The 22,449-nt window shown below is 45.9% G+C and overlaps 1 protein-coding gene across 3 annotated transcripts in view; it reads right to left on the bottom strand.

Moving 5' to 3' along the window:
- Positions 1-21,850, bottom strand: part of AFAP1L2 (actin filament associated protein 1 like 2) — a 121,317-nt gene extending 99,467 nt beyond the window's left edge. Inside the window, exon 1 of one of the 3 annotated variants that reach the window (XM_027818748.3) lies at positions 21,230-21,850. In XM_027818748.3, coding sequence (XP_027674549.2) covers positions 21,230-21,245 — 16 coding nt within the window. In that variant the 5' untranslated portion in view covers positions 21,246-21,850. The remainder of the gene's footprint in view (positions 1-21,229) is intronic. The other 2 variants (XM_043550933.1, XM_027818747.3) reach the window with 2 other exon arrangements.
- Positions 21,851-22,449: the final 599 nt, after the last annotated feature.

Here is a 22,449-nt window from a genome sequence, read left to right as displayed (position 1 = left end):
GGCACCTTACAGACTAACAAATTTATTTGAAAAAAATAAAAATAAAAAGTGTCTGTTTTTGGTCTTGGCCACATAAGAGAATTCAAACTTAACAATTATGCAGTAGAATTTTCATTTTATTTCCTTTCCCTAACTCTCATTCCCATTTCTAGAAATAACCGCCTTGTCTATACTAGCTAGACTACAACAGTTTAACGGAGGATTTGAAAACTAGAGCAATTTTTAAATTGATCCTGAGCAAATCCCTAATGTAGACATGCTTAAGCCAACTTAAGCCCCACTTAAATCTGCTTAGCTTCATCTATAGGTTACTGATTTAAACTGAGTAACATAAGCAGGGGTAAATACCTCCATGATGGCCACGATTTTGGCCCATACTGGTCACTGACCCAGGGACCTCTGGTGCTAAAAGGGAGAACCAGGTCCTGCAATTCTAAAAGGGAGAGTCTCTATAGCTTGACCCAGGCTCTGACACTGGGATCTGTAACCGCCTCATGTCCTCCTTGGATCGGGCACAGAGGAGGAACTTGTAACACCTGCTAACCAGCAAGTTGCACATCTATATCAGAGGTTTGCACCACGTTAACTAGATAAATTTTTCGATCAATTTAGTTAAACTGGTGCAACTTTATTAGTACAGACCAGGCCACGGAATCCAATGTTTATACCATATGGAGGCAAACGGAATCCAAGCCCGGCTCCCAGAGGTTATTACAGTTATGACAGGGGTCTGAATCAGTTAGTGTCTATACAGTATTCCATGGGCGTGGCCTTCACCAAGTGGAAGATGCCACTGTGCACCATTAGGTTATCGTGTCTTCATTAAGTGAACTGGACTGAACAGCAATCACAAGATTACCAGCTGCAGGAGAATAAAGCTGCCATGGGTTTAAAACAAGGGAGGTAAATAAGCAACACACGAAACTGAATAAACCAAATGACTAAAGCAGGGGAATTCAAATGGAGGTGGAAATATATCAAATCATAGAAACAAGAGGCTGAGTGAGAATCTTAGTTGCGCAATTCAACCTGTTACGGTGTTAGGAAAGCAAGGGCGTTACATATACGGAAAGTGCAAGAAGTTATGATCCACACAGACTAGGTCTCCGCTGCAAAAAATAGCTGTATTTTTAACTGGAGACAGCTATATCGAATGAAATCCTAGTGGAGACCAGGCACAGGTAGCTTTTTGCACTGATGTAGCTAGTCAAGGTCTATTCCACACATCCCTTCTGGGATTTACCTCAGCCACGAGAGGCAAGGTAAAATCTACAGAGGCACAATGTGCTACTGCCTGTTACCCAAAGCCCTGGAATCCAATTCTTCTTCATAGTCTTCTTCCTATTCACGACTTTATCATTGTTCATTAGCTGCCACAATAGAATTATCCCGTAACAGCTATGGAGTGTTACACTGTAATCTGTCCTCTCTGGCTGACTGGATTTGCCCTAAGGCAACAACAATGCCTCTACTTTTTAAGGAGAATGACAATAAAAGCAACAGGAATACGTGGTTGAGAATTTGAAAGTGGAAGGAAGCTTGGGTGAAAGTGATCATGAAATGGTAAAGTTTGTGATTCTAAGGAATGGAAGGAGGGAAGAACAGCACAATAAAGATAATAGATTTCAAGAAGGCAGACTTTAGCAAACTTGGGGAGTTGGTAGGTAAGATCCCATGGGAAGCAAGTCTAAGTTGGGGGGATCAGTTCAAGAGAGTTGTCAGACATTATTAAGGGCACAAGAGCCAAGTATCCCACTGCATAGGAAAGATAGGAAATGTATGGCAAGAGGCCACCCTGACTTAACCAGGAGATCTTCAATGGTCTGAAACTCAAAAAAAGAGTCCTACAAAAAGTGAAAACTAAAAGGATGAGTATAAACAAATAACACAAGTATGTAGGGACAAAATTAGAAAGGCCTAGGCACAAAACGAGATTAAACTGGCTAGAGACATAAAGGGTATGTGACTGTGATTGCTGGAGGGGCCTCACTGAGATTGCTCAATCAGGGCAAACTGCAAAGAATGGGGCAGACGATTCCCAAAACTGGTGGTTTATTTTAATACTTAGATTCAGCAACAAAACAGCGTCTGCAACACCTTACTAGTTACCCAGAAGCCAAAAACACAGCTCCCCTAAAGTAATCCAGTCCTGGGCTCCCACCCAGATAGCCAAATCCAATATGGTGAGGATTACTTAAAATCTTATTTACCATATATAAATTTCTATCAATCACAAGAGATTGGACACACTACCCACTAAGTCAATGATTATTTCAGATTTATCCAAATACATGCTTATAGTCAATTCTTATTAATTAATCTAAGATTTATTATAAAAGAAAAGAAGGTGAGTACTACGGTTAAAGACTATACATACAGATATGAATAAAGTTCTTAGGTCAGCTTCATAGCAGAGATGATGAGCTGCTGAGTTGTCAAAAGTTCACCCAGAATCAATTCCATAGGTTATAGTCCAATAGGCAGTCCACGTGCAAAGTCTGTTTAAATTCTTCCATGAGAAATTGCAGGGTAATCCAGAATGGAGCTGGAGACCTCAGTCTTACAATTTAAACTTCCCCTGACAAAGTTCAAGCAGATCTGAGATGGTAAGCATCAGGCCCTAGAGTTCTTTTATAGATCTCTGGCAGGCTACGATAGCCTCTTGACAGAAGATAACACAGTAGGCATTCCTTGGATGAAGAATAGGTAATATACATTGTTGCTTTGAAGTAAACCTCCTATTTCCAAGGCACACACTGGTAACTATCCATTAGCATAAGGTAATTAACCACTCTAGCAGTTCATAGACAGTTTACTACAAACTTCAAAGAGAAATACAGACGGTGATATTATTATATCCAAGTTTCATCTAAATGCTAATATTCCCTTTTGATCTCTGCATCAATAGAATATAGGAACAGACAGGAACTGAAGTTTAGCATATACAGGCTAATCTGGTTACACTGTTAATATCTAACAATATATAGGTGTAAACAAACAATTAGTATTTACTTCTAGTTCTCTAACAATATAGGTTTACATTTCAAAGGATTTAGTCCACTTACATGGCTTTGATAACTATCTACAAGAAATAGCCCTGTTTATCATTTATTTCTCATGGGAGAATTCTGTGCCACTGCGCAATGCAGAATTTGGCAGAAATTAATGCGTTCGCAGAATTTCCTTTCCCACACTGAAACTGGCTGCAGTGCTGCTGGCCACCACTGGGGGCTGCTAGACCCGGCAGAGCCCAGCTTGCACACAGACGATTCTGCCGGGGGGGAGGGAGAGGAAGCTAAAGGATTCCCAGCAGCTGCAGTTCCCCGCACACCCTGAGGGAAGGAGACAGCGACGTGCAGGAAACGCCACACAAGCCTGGGATCCAGCATCAGGCTGTTTATCCCTCTTGATCCCTGGCCTCTGAGGGCTAGGGGAATGGCTGTCTGGGCTGGAGGGGCACAGCTGGGCTCTAGGGGATAGGAGGATGGGTGTGTGCACTGTGGGGGCCCCATGCCTGGGCTTTGGTGGGAAGGGGATGTGGGTATCTGGGCAAATGGGAAGGGGGATGTGGCTGGGCTCTGGAAGAGCGTATCTGGGCCAGGGGCCCCCATGGGAGGGAGGGGATGTGGGTATCTGGGCAGGGGGGCCCCCTGTGGCTTGGCTTCAGGGGGAGGGTCAGGGCCGGTATAACCACTAGGCAAACTAGGCAGCCACCTAGGGCACCAAGATTTGGGGCCACCAAAAAGCGGTGCCCCAAATTTTTTTTTACACTATTGCTTAGGGGCAGGTACCTGTCAGTCTCCAGCGCTTGGGCCACACCAGGGCCAGCAGCCTCTTCACCTCAGAGTCTCCCCCGCTTGCCAGGGGGCCACTTCTCCTCTCAAGCTCCCTGGCCGCTGCCACTGTGGCCGCCCAGGAGGACACGGGCAGGGGGCGCTGCCGCGGAGGAGACGCAAGGGGCCAGGCTCGGCTGGGGACCCACACCTGCCAGCCGAGAGCAGCAGGAACCAGGCACCACTCGGGGGGAGCCGAGCGGCCCGCGCCCAGTGAGACGGCAGCCTTCGCAGCAGCAGGGGCAGGCAGGGAGCGTAGGCGCCCTGGGTTACTGCATGCATCCGATGAAGTGAGCTGTAGCTCACAAAAGCTTATGCTCAAATAAATTGGTTAGTCTCTAAGGTGCCACAAGTCCTCCTTTTCTTTTTGCGGATACAGACTAACACGGCTACTACTCTGAAACTTGTCATAGGGGTTTCTGTAACTCTCTACTCCTGGGGGAATTTTTTGTGTGTGTTTGTATTGTTACAGACATATTTGCAGACAGGTATTATGAAATAAAAATACCAAAAATAATTGAAACTGACATGATCATGTACTGTTATTTTGACAAATAAAATCTGCAGAATTTTAAAATAATGTGCACAAAAATTTTAATTTTTTTTGCTGCAGAATTCCCCCAGGAGTAATTATTTATATACTTTTCTAATATGTTCCTAAAGGTTAATTTCAGGTCACTTAGCCTGCTGGTTGCTTAGCCCTCACTGGCTCAGTGTCACGGGGTAACAAGAAAACATTCTACAAATACATTAGAAGTAAGAGAAAGACCAAGAAGAGGGTAGGCCCATTACTCAATAAGAGGGGGGTGGAGAGGAAAACAACAACAGAAAATGTGGAAATGGCAGAAGTGGCAAATGATGTTTTTCTTTCAGTCTTCACCAAAAAGTTTAGTAGTGACTGGACATCTGAATGCTAGTGAAAATGAGGTAAAATCAGAAGTTAAAACAGGGAAAGAACGAGTTAAAAATTACTTAGACAAGTTAGAAGTCTTCAAGTCACCAGGGCCTGATGAAATACATCCTAGAATACTCAAGGAGCTGACTGAAGGGATATCTGAACCATTAGTGATTATCGTTGAAAAGTCATGGAAGACGAAAGAGATTCAAAGTAATGGAAAAGGGCAAATGTAGTGCCAATCTATAAAAAGGGGGATAAGACAACCAGGAGAACTACAGTCAACTTAACTTCTGTATCTGGAAAGATAATGGAGCAAATAATTAAGCAATCCATTTGCAGACACCTAGAAGATAATAAGGTGGTAAGTAACAGTCAGCATGGATTTGTCAAGAAAAAAAAATGTCAAACTAACCTAAGAGCTTTCTTTGACAGGGTAACAAGCCTTGTGGAGGGGGGGAAGGGAAGCAGTAGATGTTGTATGTCTTGCCTTTAGTAAGGCTTTTGATATTGTCTCGCTTGACCTTCTCATAAACAAACTAAGGAAATAGAACCTAGATGGAGCTACTATAAAGCTGGGTGTATAACTGGTTGGAAAATTGTTCCCAGAGAGTAATCATCAGTGGTTCACAGTCAGGCAGGAAGGGCAAAACAAGTGGGGACCCACAGGGATCAACTGTGGGTCTGGTTCTGTTCAACATCTTCATCAATGATTTAGATAATGGCATAGAAAGTACACTTATAAGGTTTGCAGACGATACCAAGCTGGGAGGGGTTGCAAGTGCTTTGGAGGACAGGATTAAAATTCAAAATGATCTGAACAAATGGTAGAAATGGTCTGAAGTAAATAGGATGAAATTCAACAAGGACAAATGCAAAGTACTCCACTTAGGAAGCTGCACACATACAAAATGGGAAATGATTGCCTATGAAGAAATGACGTGGAAAGGGATTTGGAGTCATAGTAGATCACAAGCCAAATAAGTCAACAATGTAACGCTGTTGCAAACAAAAACGAACATCATTCTGGGATGTATTAGCAGGACTGTTGTAAGCAAGACACAAGAAATAATTCTTCTGCTCTACTCTGTGCTAATTAGGCGTCAACTACAGTAGTGTGTCCAGTTCTGGGTGCCACATTTCAGGAAAGATGTGGACAAAATGCAGAAAGTCTAGAGAAGAGCAACAAAAATGATGAAAGGTCTAGAAAACATGACATATAAGGGAAGTTTGAAAAAAACTGGGTTTGTTTAGTCTGGAGAAGAGAAGACTGAGGGGGACATGATAACAGTTTTCACGTACATAAAAGGTTGTTACAAGGAGGATAGAGGAAAATTGTTCTTCTTAACCTCTGAGGATAGGACAAGAAGCAATGGGCCTAAATTGCAGCAAGGGAGGTTTAGGTTGGACATTAGGAAAAACTTCCTAACTGTCAGTGTAGTTAAGCACTGGAATAAATTGCCTAGGGAGGTTGTGGAATCTCCATCACTGGAGATTTTTAAGAGCAGGTTAGACACCTGTTAGGAATGGTCTAGATAATAGTTAGTCCTGCCACCAGTGCAAGGGACTGGACTAGATGACCTCTCGCAGTCCTTCCAGTCCTAGGATCCTATGTTGGTAAAACTACTGGGCAACAGACCTATATACCTTCTTATGAGATGCACATGTTCTTTAATCTGCTCCATGGAAAGTGAAATTATGGAGACATTAGTAGTGACTCCAAAGTTAAGATTGCAACAAGATTTGGATACATATATCCATATCCTTAGCCAGTGTAAATCAGTGAAGCTCCACTGACATCTGACCCTGTGCCTGCTTTATATAGTTATGCAGATAGTGTCACTGGTTTTTAAAAGCAGCCTCCATTCTTGTATTTACAATTTTATGGCTGCAATGAGTTGCAGTTGCAAATTTTGCACATGCTGTTATGCACAAACTGCCTGTGGTTACCAAGTGGCTTCTGATTTTATTTACCCTGAGTATCTGCAGTGCACATATCATTCACAATAGGCATGGTAATGTTGGAAGTTTGAGTTGTCTGGCATGGAGGCCAACTAGACAGGTCAGCCATGTTCAGTGGTTTGTCTCAATACTAAATGAAACAAATGAGTTGCTGGAATGTTGCAGAGCTACAGCAAGAAAACTTCAAGTTGCAGACTTGCTTGTGGAGAAACATACAGTTTAAATCCACCAGTGACATGGCATAAGCTTGCATAACAAAGGTCAGGATCCCTGTCAGCCAACTGTTTCCTCCTGAGCCTTAATGGTTTTCACACTCAATAATAAAAAGATTCGTGGGGTGATTTTAGCTCAAAGATATGTTCTTGGATATATGCACGTATCGGGACAGAGAAGTCTGCACATGTACATTCCACGCACACCTGAAGGAGTTAGTTACCTGTGTGAAAGCAGGATCGGAAGGATGGGGACCCCAGTACACTAATTTTTTTACCACCGCCGCCAAAGCCTGCTCTCCATTTTCTAACTATGACCTGGTCTACACTTAAAAGTTAGGTTGATGTAACTATGGCACTCAGGGGTGTGAAAAACTGCCCACCTAACCCTCCATGTAGAATGCTTCGGTCAACCTAGCTACTGTAGCTCAGGGAGGTAGAGTTCCCACAGCAATGGAAAAACCTCTTTGAGAATTTTCCAGATCAGACTCCTCTCTAGTTAAGAGTGGATCCGTTTCTGCTGATATATTATGGATCAAATTTTCAAAAGCCCTTAAGTGATTTAGAAGCCTAAATCTCATTTTCAAGTGACTAATCTCTTAGATACTTTTGCAAATTTGACCCTATATCTTCTCCATTTTGGGGGACTGACTTCTTTTATAGCACCAAAATCTCCCTATAATCTTTGGGGAAATTTTGGAATCTGTGATAAGAAACTGTGATAAGAAACCCAAAAGCTGAATTGCCAACAAGACTTGCAAATATTTCCCTTCATTTATAAGAATCATGCTGTGCATATCCAAAAACATCAACACAAGGGGATGGGGTGCAATCACCCATAAACAGTAGACTGTTTCATTTGAGAAAAAAAATACATTGGCTTTTCTTAAATCACAAGTGGCACAATATATATGTTATGTGGGAGTCACAGTCTGATCCCATACTACTAGGATATTTGTCTTCAGTTATAAACAGCTCTGTTTGGAAATAATGTTGCCATACACCAAAGCATTAGATGTGCTTTCCATGGAATTTTGCCTACGAAGAAGGCAATAGGTCAGTGGGAAAAAAGTATTTTAGTGAAAGTTACCCTTCATATTTGGAACTTTAGACCAAACAATTGCCATTTTCTCATGCTTTCCCCTGCATGATTTCAAACATATCCCCAGCTGCTGATATCCAATGGGGTCTATATTTCCACAGCTAAACGGTTTCACCACGTTCTAGTCTGCAGGCAGTAAGTCAGGCTCTCCTTGCCAGCTGCAATTATCCATGCTTGCCTTTCCTTTAGTAACAGCTGTTCTCACTGATTTTGGCCCACCCGCCACATTTACTAAACAATGCCAATCATTAGCATTACCATTTGTTTCTGGAGACATCCAGCTTCATTTACTTTCAGTTGTAGTCAGTCATGCACTCTTTTGAGCTGCGGCTGCTGCACAAACAGCAGTACAGATTCCCAGCTGAAGCTTAGGACCAGAAAGATGACAGGGAGTGGGGTGGATGATTTATAATAGGGGGAAAGTGGATCAGAATGGCTCCTCACCCAACCCTCCTCCCACCGTATGTCTACACTGCAATTAGACATCGGTGGTTGGCCTGTGCTAGCTGACCCGGGCTAAGGTGCTAGTACTAAGGATCTGTTTAATTGTGGTATAGACATTTGGGTCTGAGTCCCTTGCACCTCACAGGGTCCTAAAGCCCAGGTTCCAGCCTGAGCCCAAACATCTACAGCACAATTAAACAGCCCTTTAGTCTGAGCCCTGTGAGTCCAAGCCAGTTGGCACAGGCCACCTGTGGGTTTTTAACTGCAGTGTAGACATAACTCAGTGTCCAGAAATCCCCCCTCTCTTCCTGGCCCAGTGAAATGGCCACCTCTAAACCCTATCAGCCTGGCCATGCACCAGGGAATTATTTATTTAGCCTTCAGAACACCTCACCTTCACTCAGGGCTCTTACAGCAATTTAAATGTATAAGGCAAAGTGTAAAATCCACAAGGCCATTGAACTGCCCAGACTACACTGACTGTGATAGCCACCCCTCTTACCACATTCACTCCCCTGCGCATTCCAGCTTCATCAGCTTGTGCAGGTTTTATTGCACACTCTTTGGTGTTTTTCTTAAAGCTCCAGCTCCTGCAGCCCTGTGATTGTGAGAGACTGTCAGCTTTCATTTAAAAAAACAAAAGTTAGTTTCTGGCCAGTCTTGAGATTTTTGGGGGGCCTGGCTCATGACTGTTGAACGCCTGGGGCTGGCAATACAGTGGCGGCCCCCAGAGATGAGCTTTGCAACATGCCACAAGCAGGATCAGTCTGGTCCACCAGAGTATCAGGAAGTCTCCCAGGAGGTCTTTGTTTTTTTAAAGTTTGGCTGGCTGGGGCAAACACCACTCTCCTCTGTGGGATTTAATGAGACGCATGTGCACAGAGACAGACCCCCTCAGCCCACTCCTCTCCCTCACAGGGCCCTGCCATTCCCTCCTCCTGAGGCGTGGTTGGTGTGATGATCCTTTGAGCTGGGCTCTTACCTAAAGCGTGGAGAAAGGGAGGATTGAAGATCATCCCCTTGATGTCCCGCTATGTGTATGGAAACCCTCCCAAAGCAGAAGGATGATCCATTGGCTCAGGCATTCCCTCAGCATCAGGGGGTTCAGTTCTTTGCTCCACCACAGTGCTTGATCCCAGGCAAGTGTCTTCGCTTGAAATCCTGCCCCACTGAAGTCAATGAGAAATTTTGCCAACAACTGGGGGGGGGGGGGGGGGGGGGGGACGGGCGGACAGGATTTCACCTGTAGTCTCTCAACCTCAGGTTTCCTAGCTGTAAAATGGGATAACACCACTGCCCTGTCCTGCCTCACTGCAGTGTTGTGAGGCTAAATACAATTAAAGATGGGGAGGGGCTCAGGTACAATGGTAATGGGGGCCAGATAAGCACCTAAGAGAGACAGAAATGCCTCTCCCTGTGTAAAAACTACAAACTGTCACTGTTATAATATAAAACTAGGCATGATCCTAAGACTTGGATCTGCACTTTCCTAGAATTCAAGTGTGTTTGCTCAGGTGTTTCAGTCTGGCCCATTTCTATATGGAACCCATTCTCCTGAGTCTTAACAAGGTGCTTATGTGTGCGCACTCACCACAAAGATGCACAGAGACCTACTAGGACCAGAAAAATAAAACACAGTTTGCCAATAAACGAATGTCACATCATTAAGCTTCCTCAGCCACTGGCAAACTTACTGTGCTCGTCTGTCCTACTTATTGGTCTGGGATATAAGATGTGATTACAACAGTCTAAACCAAGCAAATAAGCTCAGGGTGAGGAGCCTGTTTGAATATTGAAGGAAGTAACTTCACTCTGCAGGGTTACAGTCACACATAAGAACACTCAGCCTCGTTCATACATATCCACGTTTTGCCTAGTTTTTATTTCCTGCACATCTAACAGCTGCCACATGTTTTCTTGACAGGTTTCAGAGTACCAGCCGTGTTAGTCTGTATTCGCAAAAAGAAAAGGAGGACTTGTGGCACCTTAGAGACTAACAAATTTATTTGAGCATAAGCTTTCATGAGCTACAGCTCACTTCATCAGATGCATTCCATGAAGTGAGCTGTAGCTCACGAAAGCTTATGCTGAAATAAATTTGTTAGTCTCTAAGATGCCACAAGTACTCCTTTTCTTTTTGCACGTTTTCTTGGTTCCTGCTCCTCCAAGTTCTCTTCTTCCCACGACTGTGAGCACTTCAACTGCTGTCACTTTTGGACATTTTATTGTCATGATTTCCTTTCATCCAAAATTGGCTTCAATCATTTTGAAGAGCACAGAACAGGTTATTTGAGTGGTTGTAATATTTCTGAAGGGAAGGCCAGGGCATAATTATATTTCACAGAGAAAAGGTCCAGCTCAGGAAGGTGGTTATAGCATGAGCCTAGGACATGGGAGAGATGGGTTGAAGTCCCTCCTATGCCACAAACTTCCTTCATGACCTTGGATACGTCACTTAGCTTCTCTGTACCTCAGTTCCCCAGCTGAATAACAGCACTTCCCATTCTCACAGGAATGTTGCATGGACAAATAAATAAATACATTAAAGATTGAGGCATGCAGACACTACACGTATAGGGGCACATAAGTATCTTAAACAGACATTTCGACTGACTCCTTTTCCAGCTGTACCATATTTTAAAATGGGTCAAACATTTAGCCCCAGATCCAAAGTTAGAAATGTTTGGAGTGGGTTTATTTCTAGCATTTACATTTGAAAAGTCAAATATATCCCTGTGTGCAATCCACAAAACCTGGGGGGGGGGGGGCAGGTTGCCAAGTCTATTTGACTTACACTGAGTCTACACTACAGAATTCACACGCCAACCAAAATAGAAGCCAGCAGCATAGACACAGTTATACCTACCTGCGTCCAGACTAGGAGTGTTTTGCCAGGATAGCATACCCATACAGCTATACCAACTAAGAGTTCCTAGTGTAGGCCCAGCCTCAAGACTGTAATTACCCACTTGTGCCCAGTCCATTGCTGCTAAAGAGAACTACAAACCTCAAACATTCCAGAAGAATAGCATGGGCATTTTTGCATATCCACTTAATATGTTCCAGGGCTGTGGTCTTCAGTGAAAAGACTCAGTGAAAACTCCAAAACAATAAGCTCATTCAAACACAATCTCTCTTCCCCAGTTGGGAATCAATGCAAACAAATCCTGTTGTGTAAGGGCATGGGGGGGAGGGGCAAAGGTGTGTGTGTTTGGGGAGTGGAGGAAGCATTCCCATTGCCAAGCTGCAGCATAACCAAGAAATAAACACAGCAACATAAAGCAAGGGTGGTCCCACAATGTTTTACAGGTATTTTACAAGGGGCAATTTTGGAGTGCTGGCTTGTTGCATTGTGAGCTGTTTCCCTTTGTTAAGTTGTTCAGTGGTACCATCCTGGTGAGGAGGAGGAGGAGGCAGGAAGGGGTGGAGGGAAGGGTGTTGTAATAACAAAACCCATTTATGCAGACCATTTCATTCCAAAGTATATTCCAGATTGCGCACACAGTGTCTCACCACCAATCCCATGTTCCTGGCTGATAGCGTGTGGAGCAAACCCCCAATGTTCATTGCACACTGTGGAGAGGATAAAGGAATAGTCACATGCCTGAAAGTTAAAGCCATGTACAAAAATATATATATATGACTCATCAAATTCAATTGTGGCTGGTGCCAAAAATTTCCCTGATTTTCTTCAGTGAAGCCTATGTCTGCAGAGCCTCAAGAATGATTAAAGGATTAGAAAACCTGCCTTAAAGTGAAAAGGAGTACTTGTGGCACCTTAGAGACTAACAAATTTATTTGAGCATAAGCTTTCATGAGCTACAGCTTATGCTCAAATAAATTGGTTAGTCTCTAAGGTGCCACAAGTACTCCTTTTCTTTTTGCGAATACAGACTAACATGGCTGCTACTCTGAAACCTACCTTAAAGTGGCAGATTGAAAGAGCTTAATCTATTTATCTTAACAAACAGATGGCTAACGGGTAACTTGATCACAGTATATAAATACCAACACAGAGAACAAATATTTAATAATGGAGTCTTCTGTGACATTGCACTCCATAATGTTTTATGGAAACACGTTTATGAGTGTAAATATGATCTAACTGGAATATGTTTTATGCAAAAGGTCTCTTGTAAGGTATCATTACAAAGCTTATAATCACCTGAGTGTGTTCATCCTATTTGTATGAATGTATCATTCTTGTATCTGAAACTAGGAATAAGAAATATAACTCTGAGGTCCTATTGAATTATGCAAAATGTGGGCTATTAATGGTGGTTTGGAATCTTGATGGCTCCCATTAACTAGGACAATTGGTTGTAAATGGTTCTGTTTAACTGTAAGCCTTTCTGTATACCTGTGTGCCAGCGAGTGGGTAATGAAGTCTTACAATGACATGTGATCATTTCACCTGAAATGGAATGCATCTGAAACCTGGTGCTTTTCCATTTAGAAGGAGGGGTGGGGTCCCAGAGAGATAAAGGATTCCGGCCTTGTGCCAAAGCTATAAAAGGGGGTGGAACAGAACAAAGGGGGCTGCCAGTCATGAGAAATCCACGAGTTACTAACAAGGTCTGTACCAGGCGAAAGGATTGGGCCCAGACTAGGAAGGAGTCTAGTCTGTGAAAGAAGCCTATTGGAACATCTCTGAGGGTGAGATTTACCTGTAGTCAGTTTCTTAACGTATTAGACTTAGACTTGCGTGTTTTGTATTATTTTGCTTGGTAACATACTTTGTTCTGTCTGTTATTACTTGAAACCACTTAAATCCTACTTTTTATACTTAAAATCACTTTTGTTTATTAATTAACCCAGAGTAAGTGATTAATATCTGGGGGAGCAAACAGCTGTGCATCTCTCTCTCTATCAGTGTTATAGAGGGTGGACAATTTATGAGTTTTATACAGAGTAAAATGGATTTATTTGGGGTTTGGATCCCATTGGGAGCTGGGTGTCTGAGTGCTGGAGATAGGTGATCTGTTGAGCAGTTTTTGGTTAAAGTCTGCAGCTCTGGGGCATGGACCAGACCTGGGTCTGTGTTGCAGCAGACTAACATGTCTGGCTCAACAAGGAAGGGTTCTGGAGCCCCAACCTGGCAGGGAAAACAGGCTCAGAGGTAATCTCAGCACATCAGGTGACTGTCCCAAGGAGGATTCCGTGACCAAACCCATCCCATCTTCAGTCTAGCAGAGAAGGTATAACACGATCCAATGGCTGGAAGTTGAAGCTAGACTATTTCAGAACGGGAAACAAAGCATACGTTTTTAACAGTGAGGGTAATTAACCATTAGAACAATTTACCATGGGTCATGGTGGCCTCTCCATCACTGGAAATTTTTAAAATCAAAACTGGATGTTTTTCTAAAAAAATCTGCTCTAGGAATTATTTTGGGGAAGTTTATAACAAACGGTCAGACTAGATTATCACAACAGTCCCTGCTAGCTTCGGAATCCATAGAACACAGAGACACTCATGCACAAGTAGCAAACTACAGGATCCTCAGGTGCTCTGTTGAGGCTAGAGATGCATCTATGCTAGAAGAGAGACAGCAATAATGATCTAGTCTGGATGACTGTGTGTAGGATGGGATTTGGCTTGAGAGTGGCTACTGTGGATCTATTATTGAGTTGGGTTGTGGTTTTGGAAGCCATTCACAACAACCAAAAAGGGTTTCTTCTTTTGGATCCCCACTGAGTAAATCCAGCCTACTCCCAGCAGTGGCATCCTCTGCTCCCTTCACAAACACCTACACGGGTCACTTCCATAACAGGACAGGCATGTTACATGGAGGACAGTCATTTGTCATCTATATATTTTTTAACAGATGTTAAATGAGGTAGCTGTTACAGGAGAGGACGTAGGGTTTAACTAGGATGTAGGGTTTAACTAGAGTAGAGCATGTTGTCCCGTTTTAACTCTAGTTCAGAGATTGCCAATTAGATCAAGTTAATTAACAACTGCAAACATTATCCTAGGCTGAGTTCTAGGTTACGCCACCACCACTTGTGGAGCCTGTAGACTGGAATTTAGAATCATATTAGTTAACTCAACATGATCGCCAATGAACTTGAGTTAGATAAGGGCCACAAACTCTAGTCTAGATATGTAAGAGTCAGAACTCTCCAGTTTTATTCCCAGCTCTGCCTTGCTATTTAACCCTGGGCACATCACTTCACTTTTCTGTGCTTTGATTATGTCTGCTCATAGCTCTAAGGCCTTGTCTTCACTAGACAAGGCAAGCTGTTGGTTTAACATGTGTTAGCTGGTCAGGGTAAACCCTTATCTACATTTAGATGTTAAAATACCCCTTTTCCTGCGAATGTAGATACAGCTTAACTGGGCACAGTACAACATATCTAGCCTGCAGGAGCGTTGCAAGACCTCCTTGATGTATGCAAAATGCTTGGAGATCTTCAGATGAAAAGAAATGCAGTTTGCCAACTTCTTCCAGCCCAAACAGCCAAGAACAAGAGGAGCCCCACCTGTCCTTCTCTGAAAGATCTGACTAGAAATCATGCTTCAGTTGGAGTTATATGGGTTCGTTAGTTTTAAAAAAAAAAACTTATCTTGTCAATGCCAATACATTGCCAAGGCACTGATGGATGTAGCTCGTCCTCCACCCAACACATTTCCTCTGTCCCCTGCAAGCACCTTCTCCCACACAGTCCCAAATGGGTTAGTTTTCCTGCTGCAGCTATTGCCCCACACACAATTTCTGAAACATGCAAAGACTGTTTTTGTCGCTGTGCTGCAAGAGAGAGGAGATGCTTTCGAATTAAAATCAGGCACTGCTGAAAGGCGTCTCTGAGGTGAAATCCTGCTTCGAAGTCTTCACAGCATTAGTTGAGTCAGGGGTATGTTCTACTTAAGAAACTTGTAGCTTCATTCTCAGAGGCTGGGAAGACGAAGGATAAAAGATTTCAGGAGGGCAGGTAAGGGAACCCTCTATAATCTCAGTTTTATCCTGGACAGAGCCCGCTGCTGATTATTGGAGGCAAATCATGAGACTCCATCCTGCTATGGAGACCCCTTCTCAGGTTTATACCCCACATGGACCCTCTCTGCAGCCCTCCTAGCAGGATTTCTATGACAAGGTCACTGAGGCTTGGGAAGGAGGTGGGATATCTCTTCTTGAGAGCGTGTTACAACATCATAAAGAGGCCTTAAAGAAACAGTGTCCTTCAACAGGTGTCTGGAATAAAACTGGCCCTGCTTCAAGTTAAAAAGGAAAGGCATTTTCTCTGCTTGGACAGCACGTATGCCCCCCACCCCTTAAGTGATGGGACGATCTTAAAGTGAAATTCCTTCCCTTAAACGCATAGACCAGGGGTGGGCAAACTTTCTGAGCTGAGGGCCACATCTGGATGGGGAAATTGTATGCAGGGCTGGGGCAGGGGGTGTGGTAGGGGGTGCGGGAATGGGCTCAGGGCAAGGGATTGGGGCAGAGGAGAGGTGTGGGGTGTTTGAGGGGGCTCAGGAGGGGTGCGGAGTGCAGGAGGTGGCTCAGAACAGGGGTGCACGAGGGGTGCAGACTGTGGGAGGGAGCTCAGGGCAGGGGATTGGGGTGCATGGGGGTGTGGGGTGTGGCAAGGGCTCAGGGCAGGGGGTTGGGGTGCACGGGGGTGTGAGGTGTGGCAGGAGGCTCAGGGCAGGGGTTGGCGTGCAGGAGCCCTGCGAGGTACAGGCAGGGGACTTAGGGCAGGAAGTTGGGGGGCGGGGAGCAGGAGGGGTTCAGGCTCTGACCCGGCACCGCTTACCTAAAGCAGCTCCAGGGTGGCAGCAGCGCACACTGGGGCCAGGGCAGGCTCCCTGCCTGCCTGCCTGCCCTGGCCCAACGCCACGCCGCTCCAGGAAGTGGCTGGAACCACATCCATGTTGGGGGGGGAGGGGGGCACAGGGCTACACAGGCTGCCCTTGCCACACCTCCAGGTACCTCCCCCGAAGCTCCCATTGACTGCAGTTCCCCATTCCCGGCCAATGGCAGCTGCGGGGGGCAGTGCCTGGAGGCAAGGGCAATGCACAGAGCCCCCGCTCCCCCCGGGGCCCCAGGGACGTGGTGCCGGCCGCTTCTGAGAGTGGCATGGGGCCTGTGGCACCATGGGGGGCAATCCTGCGGGCCGTAGTTTGCCCACCCCTGTCAGAGACTCATAGACTTAAAGGTCAGAAGGGACCATTATGATCATTTAGTCTGACCTCCTGCCCTGCTCCATGCCCCACGCTGCACAGGAAGGCGAAAACCCCTCAGGACCTCTGCCAATCTGCCCTGGAGGAAAATTCCTTCCCGACCCCAGATATAGCAATCAGCTAAACTCTGAGCATGTGCGCAGGACTCACCAGTGAGACACCCAGGAAAGAATTCTCTGTAGTAACTCAGATCCCACCCCATCTAAAATCCCATCATAGACCACTGGGCATCTTTACTGCTAATAGTCAAAGATCAATTAAATGCCAAAATTAGGCTATCCCATCATACCATCCCCTCCATAAACTTATCAAGCTTAGTCTTGAAGCCAGATATGTCTTTTGTCCCCTTGGAAGGCTGTTCCAGAACTTCACTCCTCTGATGGTTAGAAACCTTCGTCTAATTTCAACTCTAAACTTCCTGATGGTCAGTTTATATCCATTTGTTCTTGTGTCCACATTGGTACTGAGCTTAAATAATTCCTCTCCCTCTCTGGTAATTATCCCTCTGATATATTTATAGAGAGCGATCATATCTCCCCTCCGCCTTCCTTTGGTTAGGCTAAACAAGCCAAGCTCTTTGAGTCCCCTTTCATAAGACAGGTTTTCCATTCTTCAGATCAGCTGCATGAAGTGCCGCCTGATAGAGCTGATGGAAGAAAAGATCCGAGGATTGGAGATGCAGGTGGTGAAACAATAGTAAATTGGCATTTTGACTGTTCTTTTGGGTCTCACTTATCTCTAGCAGTAGGGCATCTCCCACACATTATCTTTTTCTTGGTGGTACCAAGGGTGAAAGATTCTATCCTGCCATGTATACTCATGTAAAGGCCATCAGGCATGTAATATGGAAGTGCTACAATTTAGCAGCATTGAAACCAACAAAAAAGGAGTGACATCAAGGACAATGAAACACAGGAGCCCGTCCACTTTTTGCCACAGGCCTGGCCCCTTGCCCCTCCATTTCCCCCCCAAGGCCCCACCCCCAAAAGTTGGAGCCAGCCCAGGTAAGAGCAGCCAGGGGAGCTCAGGCATCTGCGGACCCTCCACTTTTGACAGCAGCCCCAGACCATGTCCCCACCCCCCGGGCTCCCTGCCCAGGGCAGATGTTGTGCTTTCTGTTCAATACACAGGTCCAGAATACATCCCTGCTACTCTGATGGAACTGGGAGCATATTTTTAAAACACCCAACACATGGCAGTAGATTAATTAAGATGCAGCCATTGCATTTCTATTTGAATGGAATTGTGCAGGGTGTAGCAGAAAAGTCAATGCAGAATTTGTCTCTTAACATTACCTTTAATGTCATTTCAGTGGTATGTTGAGATAATATCTAGCAATACTTTAAAATGCCTTTTGTGGTCTCAATAAAACCTTGCTGAAAGTATCATATTTCCCATTGCACTAAGTACATATTACTGAATTAGCCACTGTGCTACCATATTCAGAAAATACTCAATGGCAAAACTCTCACTGACTCCAGCAGGGTCAGAAGTTCACCCGGTGTAGCTTATCAGCCTTACCAGTTAACGACGTACAAAATTTTTCATCTTTGTATTTTTGAGAGGTGTGCCAGGGTAACGCCAACAGACCCCGGTCGTCGGTGGGCAGGATTGAACCTGGGACCTCTGGAACTTAGTGCATGAGCCAAAAGCCAACTGGCTGTTAGCTAAGGCTGTAGAGCAAACTCATTTTCTCTCTCTCTCTAAGTGGTCTCGGTACCACTAGATGGGACAGAGCACCACACCCAGTATGTGGGTTACATACCTCCCCTAGCTGAGGAAGCGCATCACGAGCTTCAGAGACTTCCCAGCTGAAATCCCGAACAAGCCCCAACTTGTAACACCGTCAGACCGCGGTCATCGGCGGGCGGGATCAAACAGGGGATTTCTGGAGCTTAGTGCACGAGCCTCTACCCATGAGCTAAAAGCCAACTGGCTCTTAACTAAGTAGAGCAGACTCATTTAACTCTCTCTAGCGGTTTCAGTGCCACTAAATGGAACAGAACACCACACCCAGGAGGTATGTGGGTTACAACAGGTCGGTTAAACCTCATTTAAAATGGGCATAATCACCACAGCTTTGGTGCAGCTACTTCATCCTAATAAAATCTTGTTGCTGTCACACTAACGAGCATCAGTTAAATCAAAAGTCAGGCTGGAACTTGTTGGCTGAGCACAAAATTCCCTGTTACCTCACTAAAACATCCTGAGGGGGCCCAGTCAATAGAGCAACTGCTACTTCTGTTCTGCGGCACAAGCATTTATAGGTTTTCCTTACAGAGAACAGGCCCGCTCCTCTTTCCAGAGATGGGAGTCTCATATGGGAGAAGGATCAGACCCTAAGTGCCCACTAATTTTAGGGCATTCTCCCTGTTTCCTTGGCCAGAAGGGAGTGGTTGAAGTTGACCAAGTTATGTTTTGCCCGAGGGTTGGGCTACACTTACCCTGGCATAGCTATGCCAGTCAGGGATCTGGCTTTTTCCACACACTAGATGGAACGGAACGGGGGGGGGGGGGGGGAGCGATAGCTCAGTGGTTTGAGCATTGGCCTGCTAAACCCAGGGTTGTGAGCTCAATCTTTGAGGGGGCCATTTAAGGATCTGGGGCAAAAACTGGAATTGGTCCTGCTTTGAGCAGGGGGTTGGACTAGATGACCTCCTGAGGTCCCTTCCAACCCTGATATTCTATGGCATAAATTGGTGCTGGCTGCAAGCTGATTTACACCAGCTGAGGGTCTTACCCTGTGATTGTCCTTTCCTAAATAGGGACAGTCAGCAGGCGTGCATAGGCTACAAAGAATTTAAAAACAGAGGTTGATTCTTCTCTTTGCTCTCTTCGGCTATCCCCAGATGATGTCAGTCAATGGGGTTCATTGGTTTTTAAGTGGCTGAGGAGCCCCATTTGTGCCTTGCAGATTTTCCACAGAAGTGACAGGTGTAAGCTTGAAGGAGACATCTTCGTTGGCTAGACTGTTGTGCCCTTTAGAATCATAGAATAGAATATCAGGGTTGGAAGGGACCTCAGGAGGTCATCCAGTCCAACCCCCTGCTCAAAGCAGGGCCTAATCCCCAACTAAAGCATCCCAGCCAGGGCTTTGTCACGCCTGACCTTTCTTTCCTCCGTTGTAGCTTCTGTTCTCCTCAAAGTGAGCTACACCGGCATCCATCCCTAGTAACCCATTGACTTCCGTGTATTTACACCAGCATAGCAGATCCGATTCTGGCTTCACACTATACAGTACACTGACTCAGCAAACCAGAGCAGTAATTAAAAAAAACCAGAGCAGAACAAAACACCTATTTGGAGACCAGCTGCCATTTCCCCTCCAGCAGCTTGTCCTTCTGAAATAATGCAGCTCATTTGGATGTGCTCTGAATGCCCCCCAAGCGCACAGCAGAAGGAAAGGGTGGTGGGGGGGGGGGGGGTTTCTTTCCGCTGCAGAAGCAAAAGGAGGCCGGTCAGCTTTGCCCTCGCTTTGCCAGGGCGGAGGCTGGGGATTTCAGCACAGCCAAAGGATTCGCTTTCTGGGGGCCAAGTTCCATTTTCACAGGTCTTTGCCCCTAATCGAGTCCTGTGCTGTGCAGTTGGTCAGCCACAGCTGCATTGGATTCGTCAGGCTGATTGTAACTCCGACGCACCCCAACCCAAATCAACAGGCGTCTTTCCCCTGGCTTCCCTGGACCAGTGACCACCCCACACACCCCCATCACCCCTCTATTGAAAAACGGGCTTAAACCCGGCCCGCCTCTCTTCCTAGGTCACCTGCAGCAGCAATGTCTTGCAGGGGCGTGGAGGGAAGATTTGGCTCGGAAGCAGAGAAACCGGCTCATTGCCCCCCCCCCCATTGACAGGGACTGCGCCTGTCTGCACTTGCTGCGGTTTCCATTTCGGCTGGACGCCGCCCCAGCTCCCAAAGCAGCAACGAGCCCACCTGAAACCGCCCGGCCCGGCCAGGGGAACTCCGTCTCCCTCGCGCTTCCTCCAGCTCCGGCTTGGTTGGGGTTTTTTTTTTTTTTTTGGCTTGAGTTTTGCCCTATCCCTGAACTTCCCCTCGCTCCTAGTTAATCCGCAGCCCCCCGCAGTCTCAGGGGGGGCATGTAGCGGAGCCCTTGGGGGACACTGCTAGAGGGGGGCACCCCCAAACGGAGCCAGGTCTGAAAAGGTGCCCAAGGCAATGCACACCAGGGCTTCTAGCCTCTTCCCCTAGGGATCCCCCTTTTCCGAGGATCTTGAAACTGCCGGGGCGGGTAAAACACCAAATCAACCCAAACACGCGCAGCTGCTGGGGCGAGTTCAGTGGAGAAGCCCGAGCTGGAATTTCAATCCGAATCCCAGCCGATCATCCGTCTACTACAGCGATCGGAGTCCGCAGCGGAAACCCATCAGCCGCCACTGATCCATGCTGGGAAGGCGGCTCCCAGAAATTGAAAGAAAACGGGGATCGGCTCCCCCAAGCCCCTTTAAACCCATGCAGGGGAGAGGAGAGATCCCTCTGCGGGCGTGTTTCCCCCACAAAACCTCTCCGCTCTCACCCACACAGTAGCACCACCCAGCACCATCACCCAGGAATAATAAGCACCATTCCTAGCTTACCTTTATATTTTTCCATCTGGCTTGTGGGCAGATCCAGACAAGGGCTCGGTTTTTTGCAGCAGCTCGGGTTTTTTCAGCCTTCCAGATGCCCAAGGATTCCCCCACGAGAAGACGATCGCTTTCCCACCAATCCAGTTATGTATTTCTCTGTCCTAAAGCCACTTCTCAGCCTCTTATTCTGGCTCCAGTCCGTTTCCCTCGCTCCCCTCTCTGAAAGCTCCTCCCTGTGAGGTCACGTACAGCGGCTGTACCCGCTGCTGCGAAAGTAGCTCGTTGCAAAGTTGACTGCAACTCCAGCAGGCGTGTGTCTAAAAGGGGCTGCGTGTGAGAACTCCTCGCTAGCCAGTCCCCGAGTCTGTCACAGCGGCTGCGACTACAGCACACACGTTACAGCCCCTGTGGGTGTAACCGACCTAAGCAAAACTGAGCTACCTTTAAAAACAAACAACAAACCCAGGGCAATAGATGGGTCCTTTTCCATTGTTGTCAAGGGAGGGTGGGGGAGATCAGGGCTCGGAAAAGAGGAAGCTTCAAGTACTATGAACAGTTCCTCTGCCAGAGCAAAGGGCAGCTTGTACAGCAGGGCGCCAGAGATTGCTGATGACTATCGCTGAAATGTGGTGCCCAGATGAAGGACCAAACCGTTTTATTGCTGTGGACGGTTCCAGATTGGGCGGTGGGAGCCCAGAGCTGAGGGAACCTCCTGCAGGGACTTGGAGACAGGTTCCAAGTTGGTGTACTTGGGCTACAGCTAACTTATTTTTTTCAAGCTCCCAATTTACTAGTAGGTAATTCCTCTGTACTTTTAAATTGCTTCATCTTTCTGCTCTTTGTGATAAGTCCTCCCACACCATCAGCTTAAAAATTACAGGGGCAGTTCCTGCTTTCCTAGAAATGTGCTTTACCCTTGACTTCCACCTATAAAATTGAGATAATGATACTTACCCTTATTTGTACAGGGATTTGGGATCCTCAGCTGAAAGTTACTGTACAAAAGAATGATTGAATATTATTTGGGGGGGGGGGACCTGGTTTTATTTTATTTTCCCTTATTTGTGTTATAACATCACCAAGAGAAGCAACATGATCCAGTAGATAGGGCACTGGCCTGGGAGTCAGGATACCTGGCAGGATACCTCAACTCTGCCCCTGAGTTGCTGTTGTTACCTTGGCCAATTCACTTGTCACTTCACCAGTTTCCCCATCAGTTCTGTCAAGTT

This window comes from Chelonia mydas, chromosome 7 (genome assembly GCF_015237465.2).
Source record: "Chelonia mydas isolate rCheMyd1 chromosome 7, rCheMyd1.pri.v2, whole genome shotgun sequence".
Taxonomy (NCBI): Eukaryota; Metazoa; Chordata; order Testudines; family Cheloniidae; genus Chelonia; species Chelonia mydas.
The sequence above is the reverse complement of the archived record's forward strand: the minus strand, read 5'-3'. Positions and strand labels throughout refer to the sequence as shown.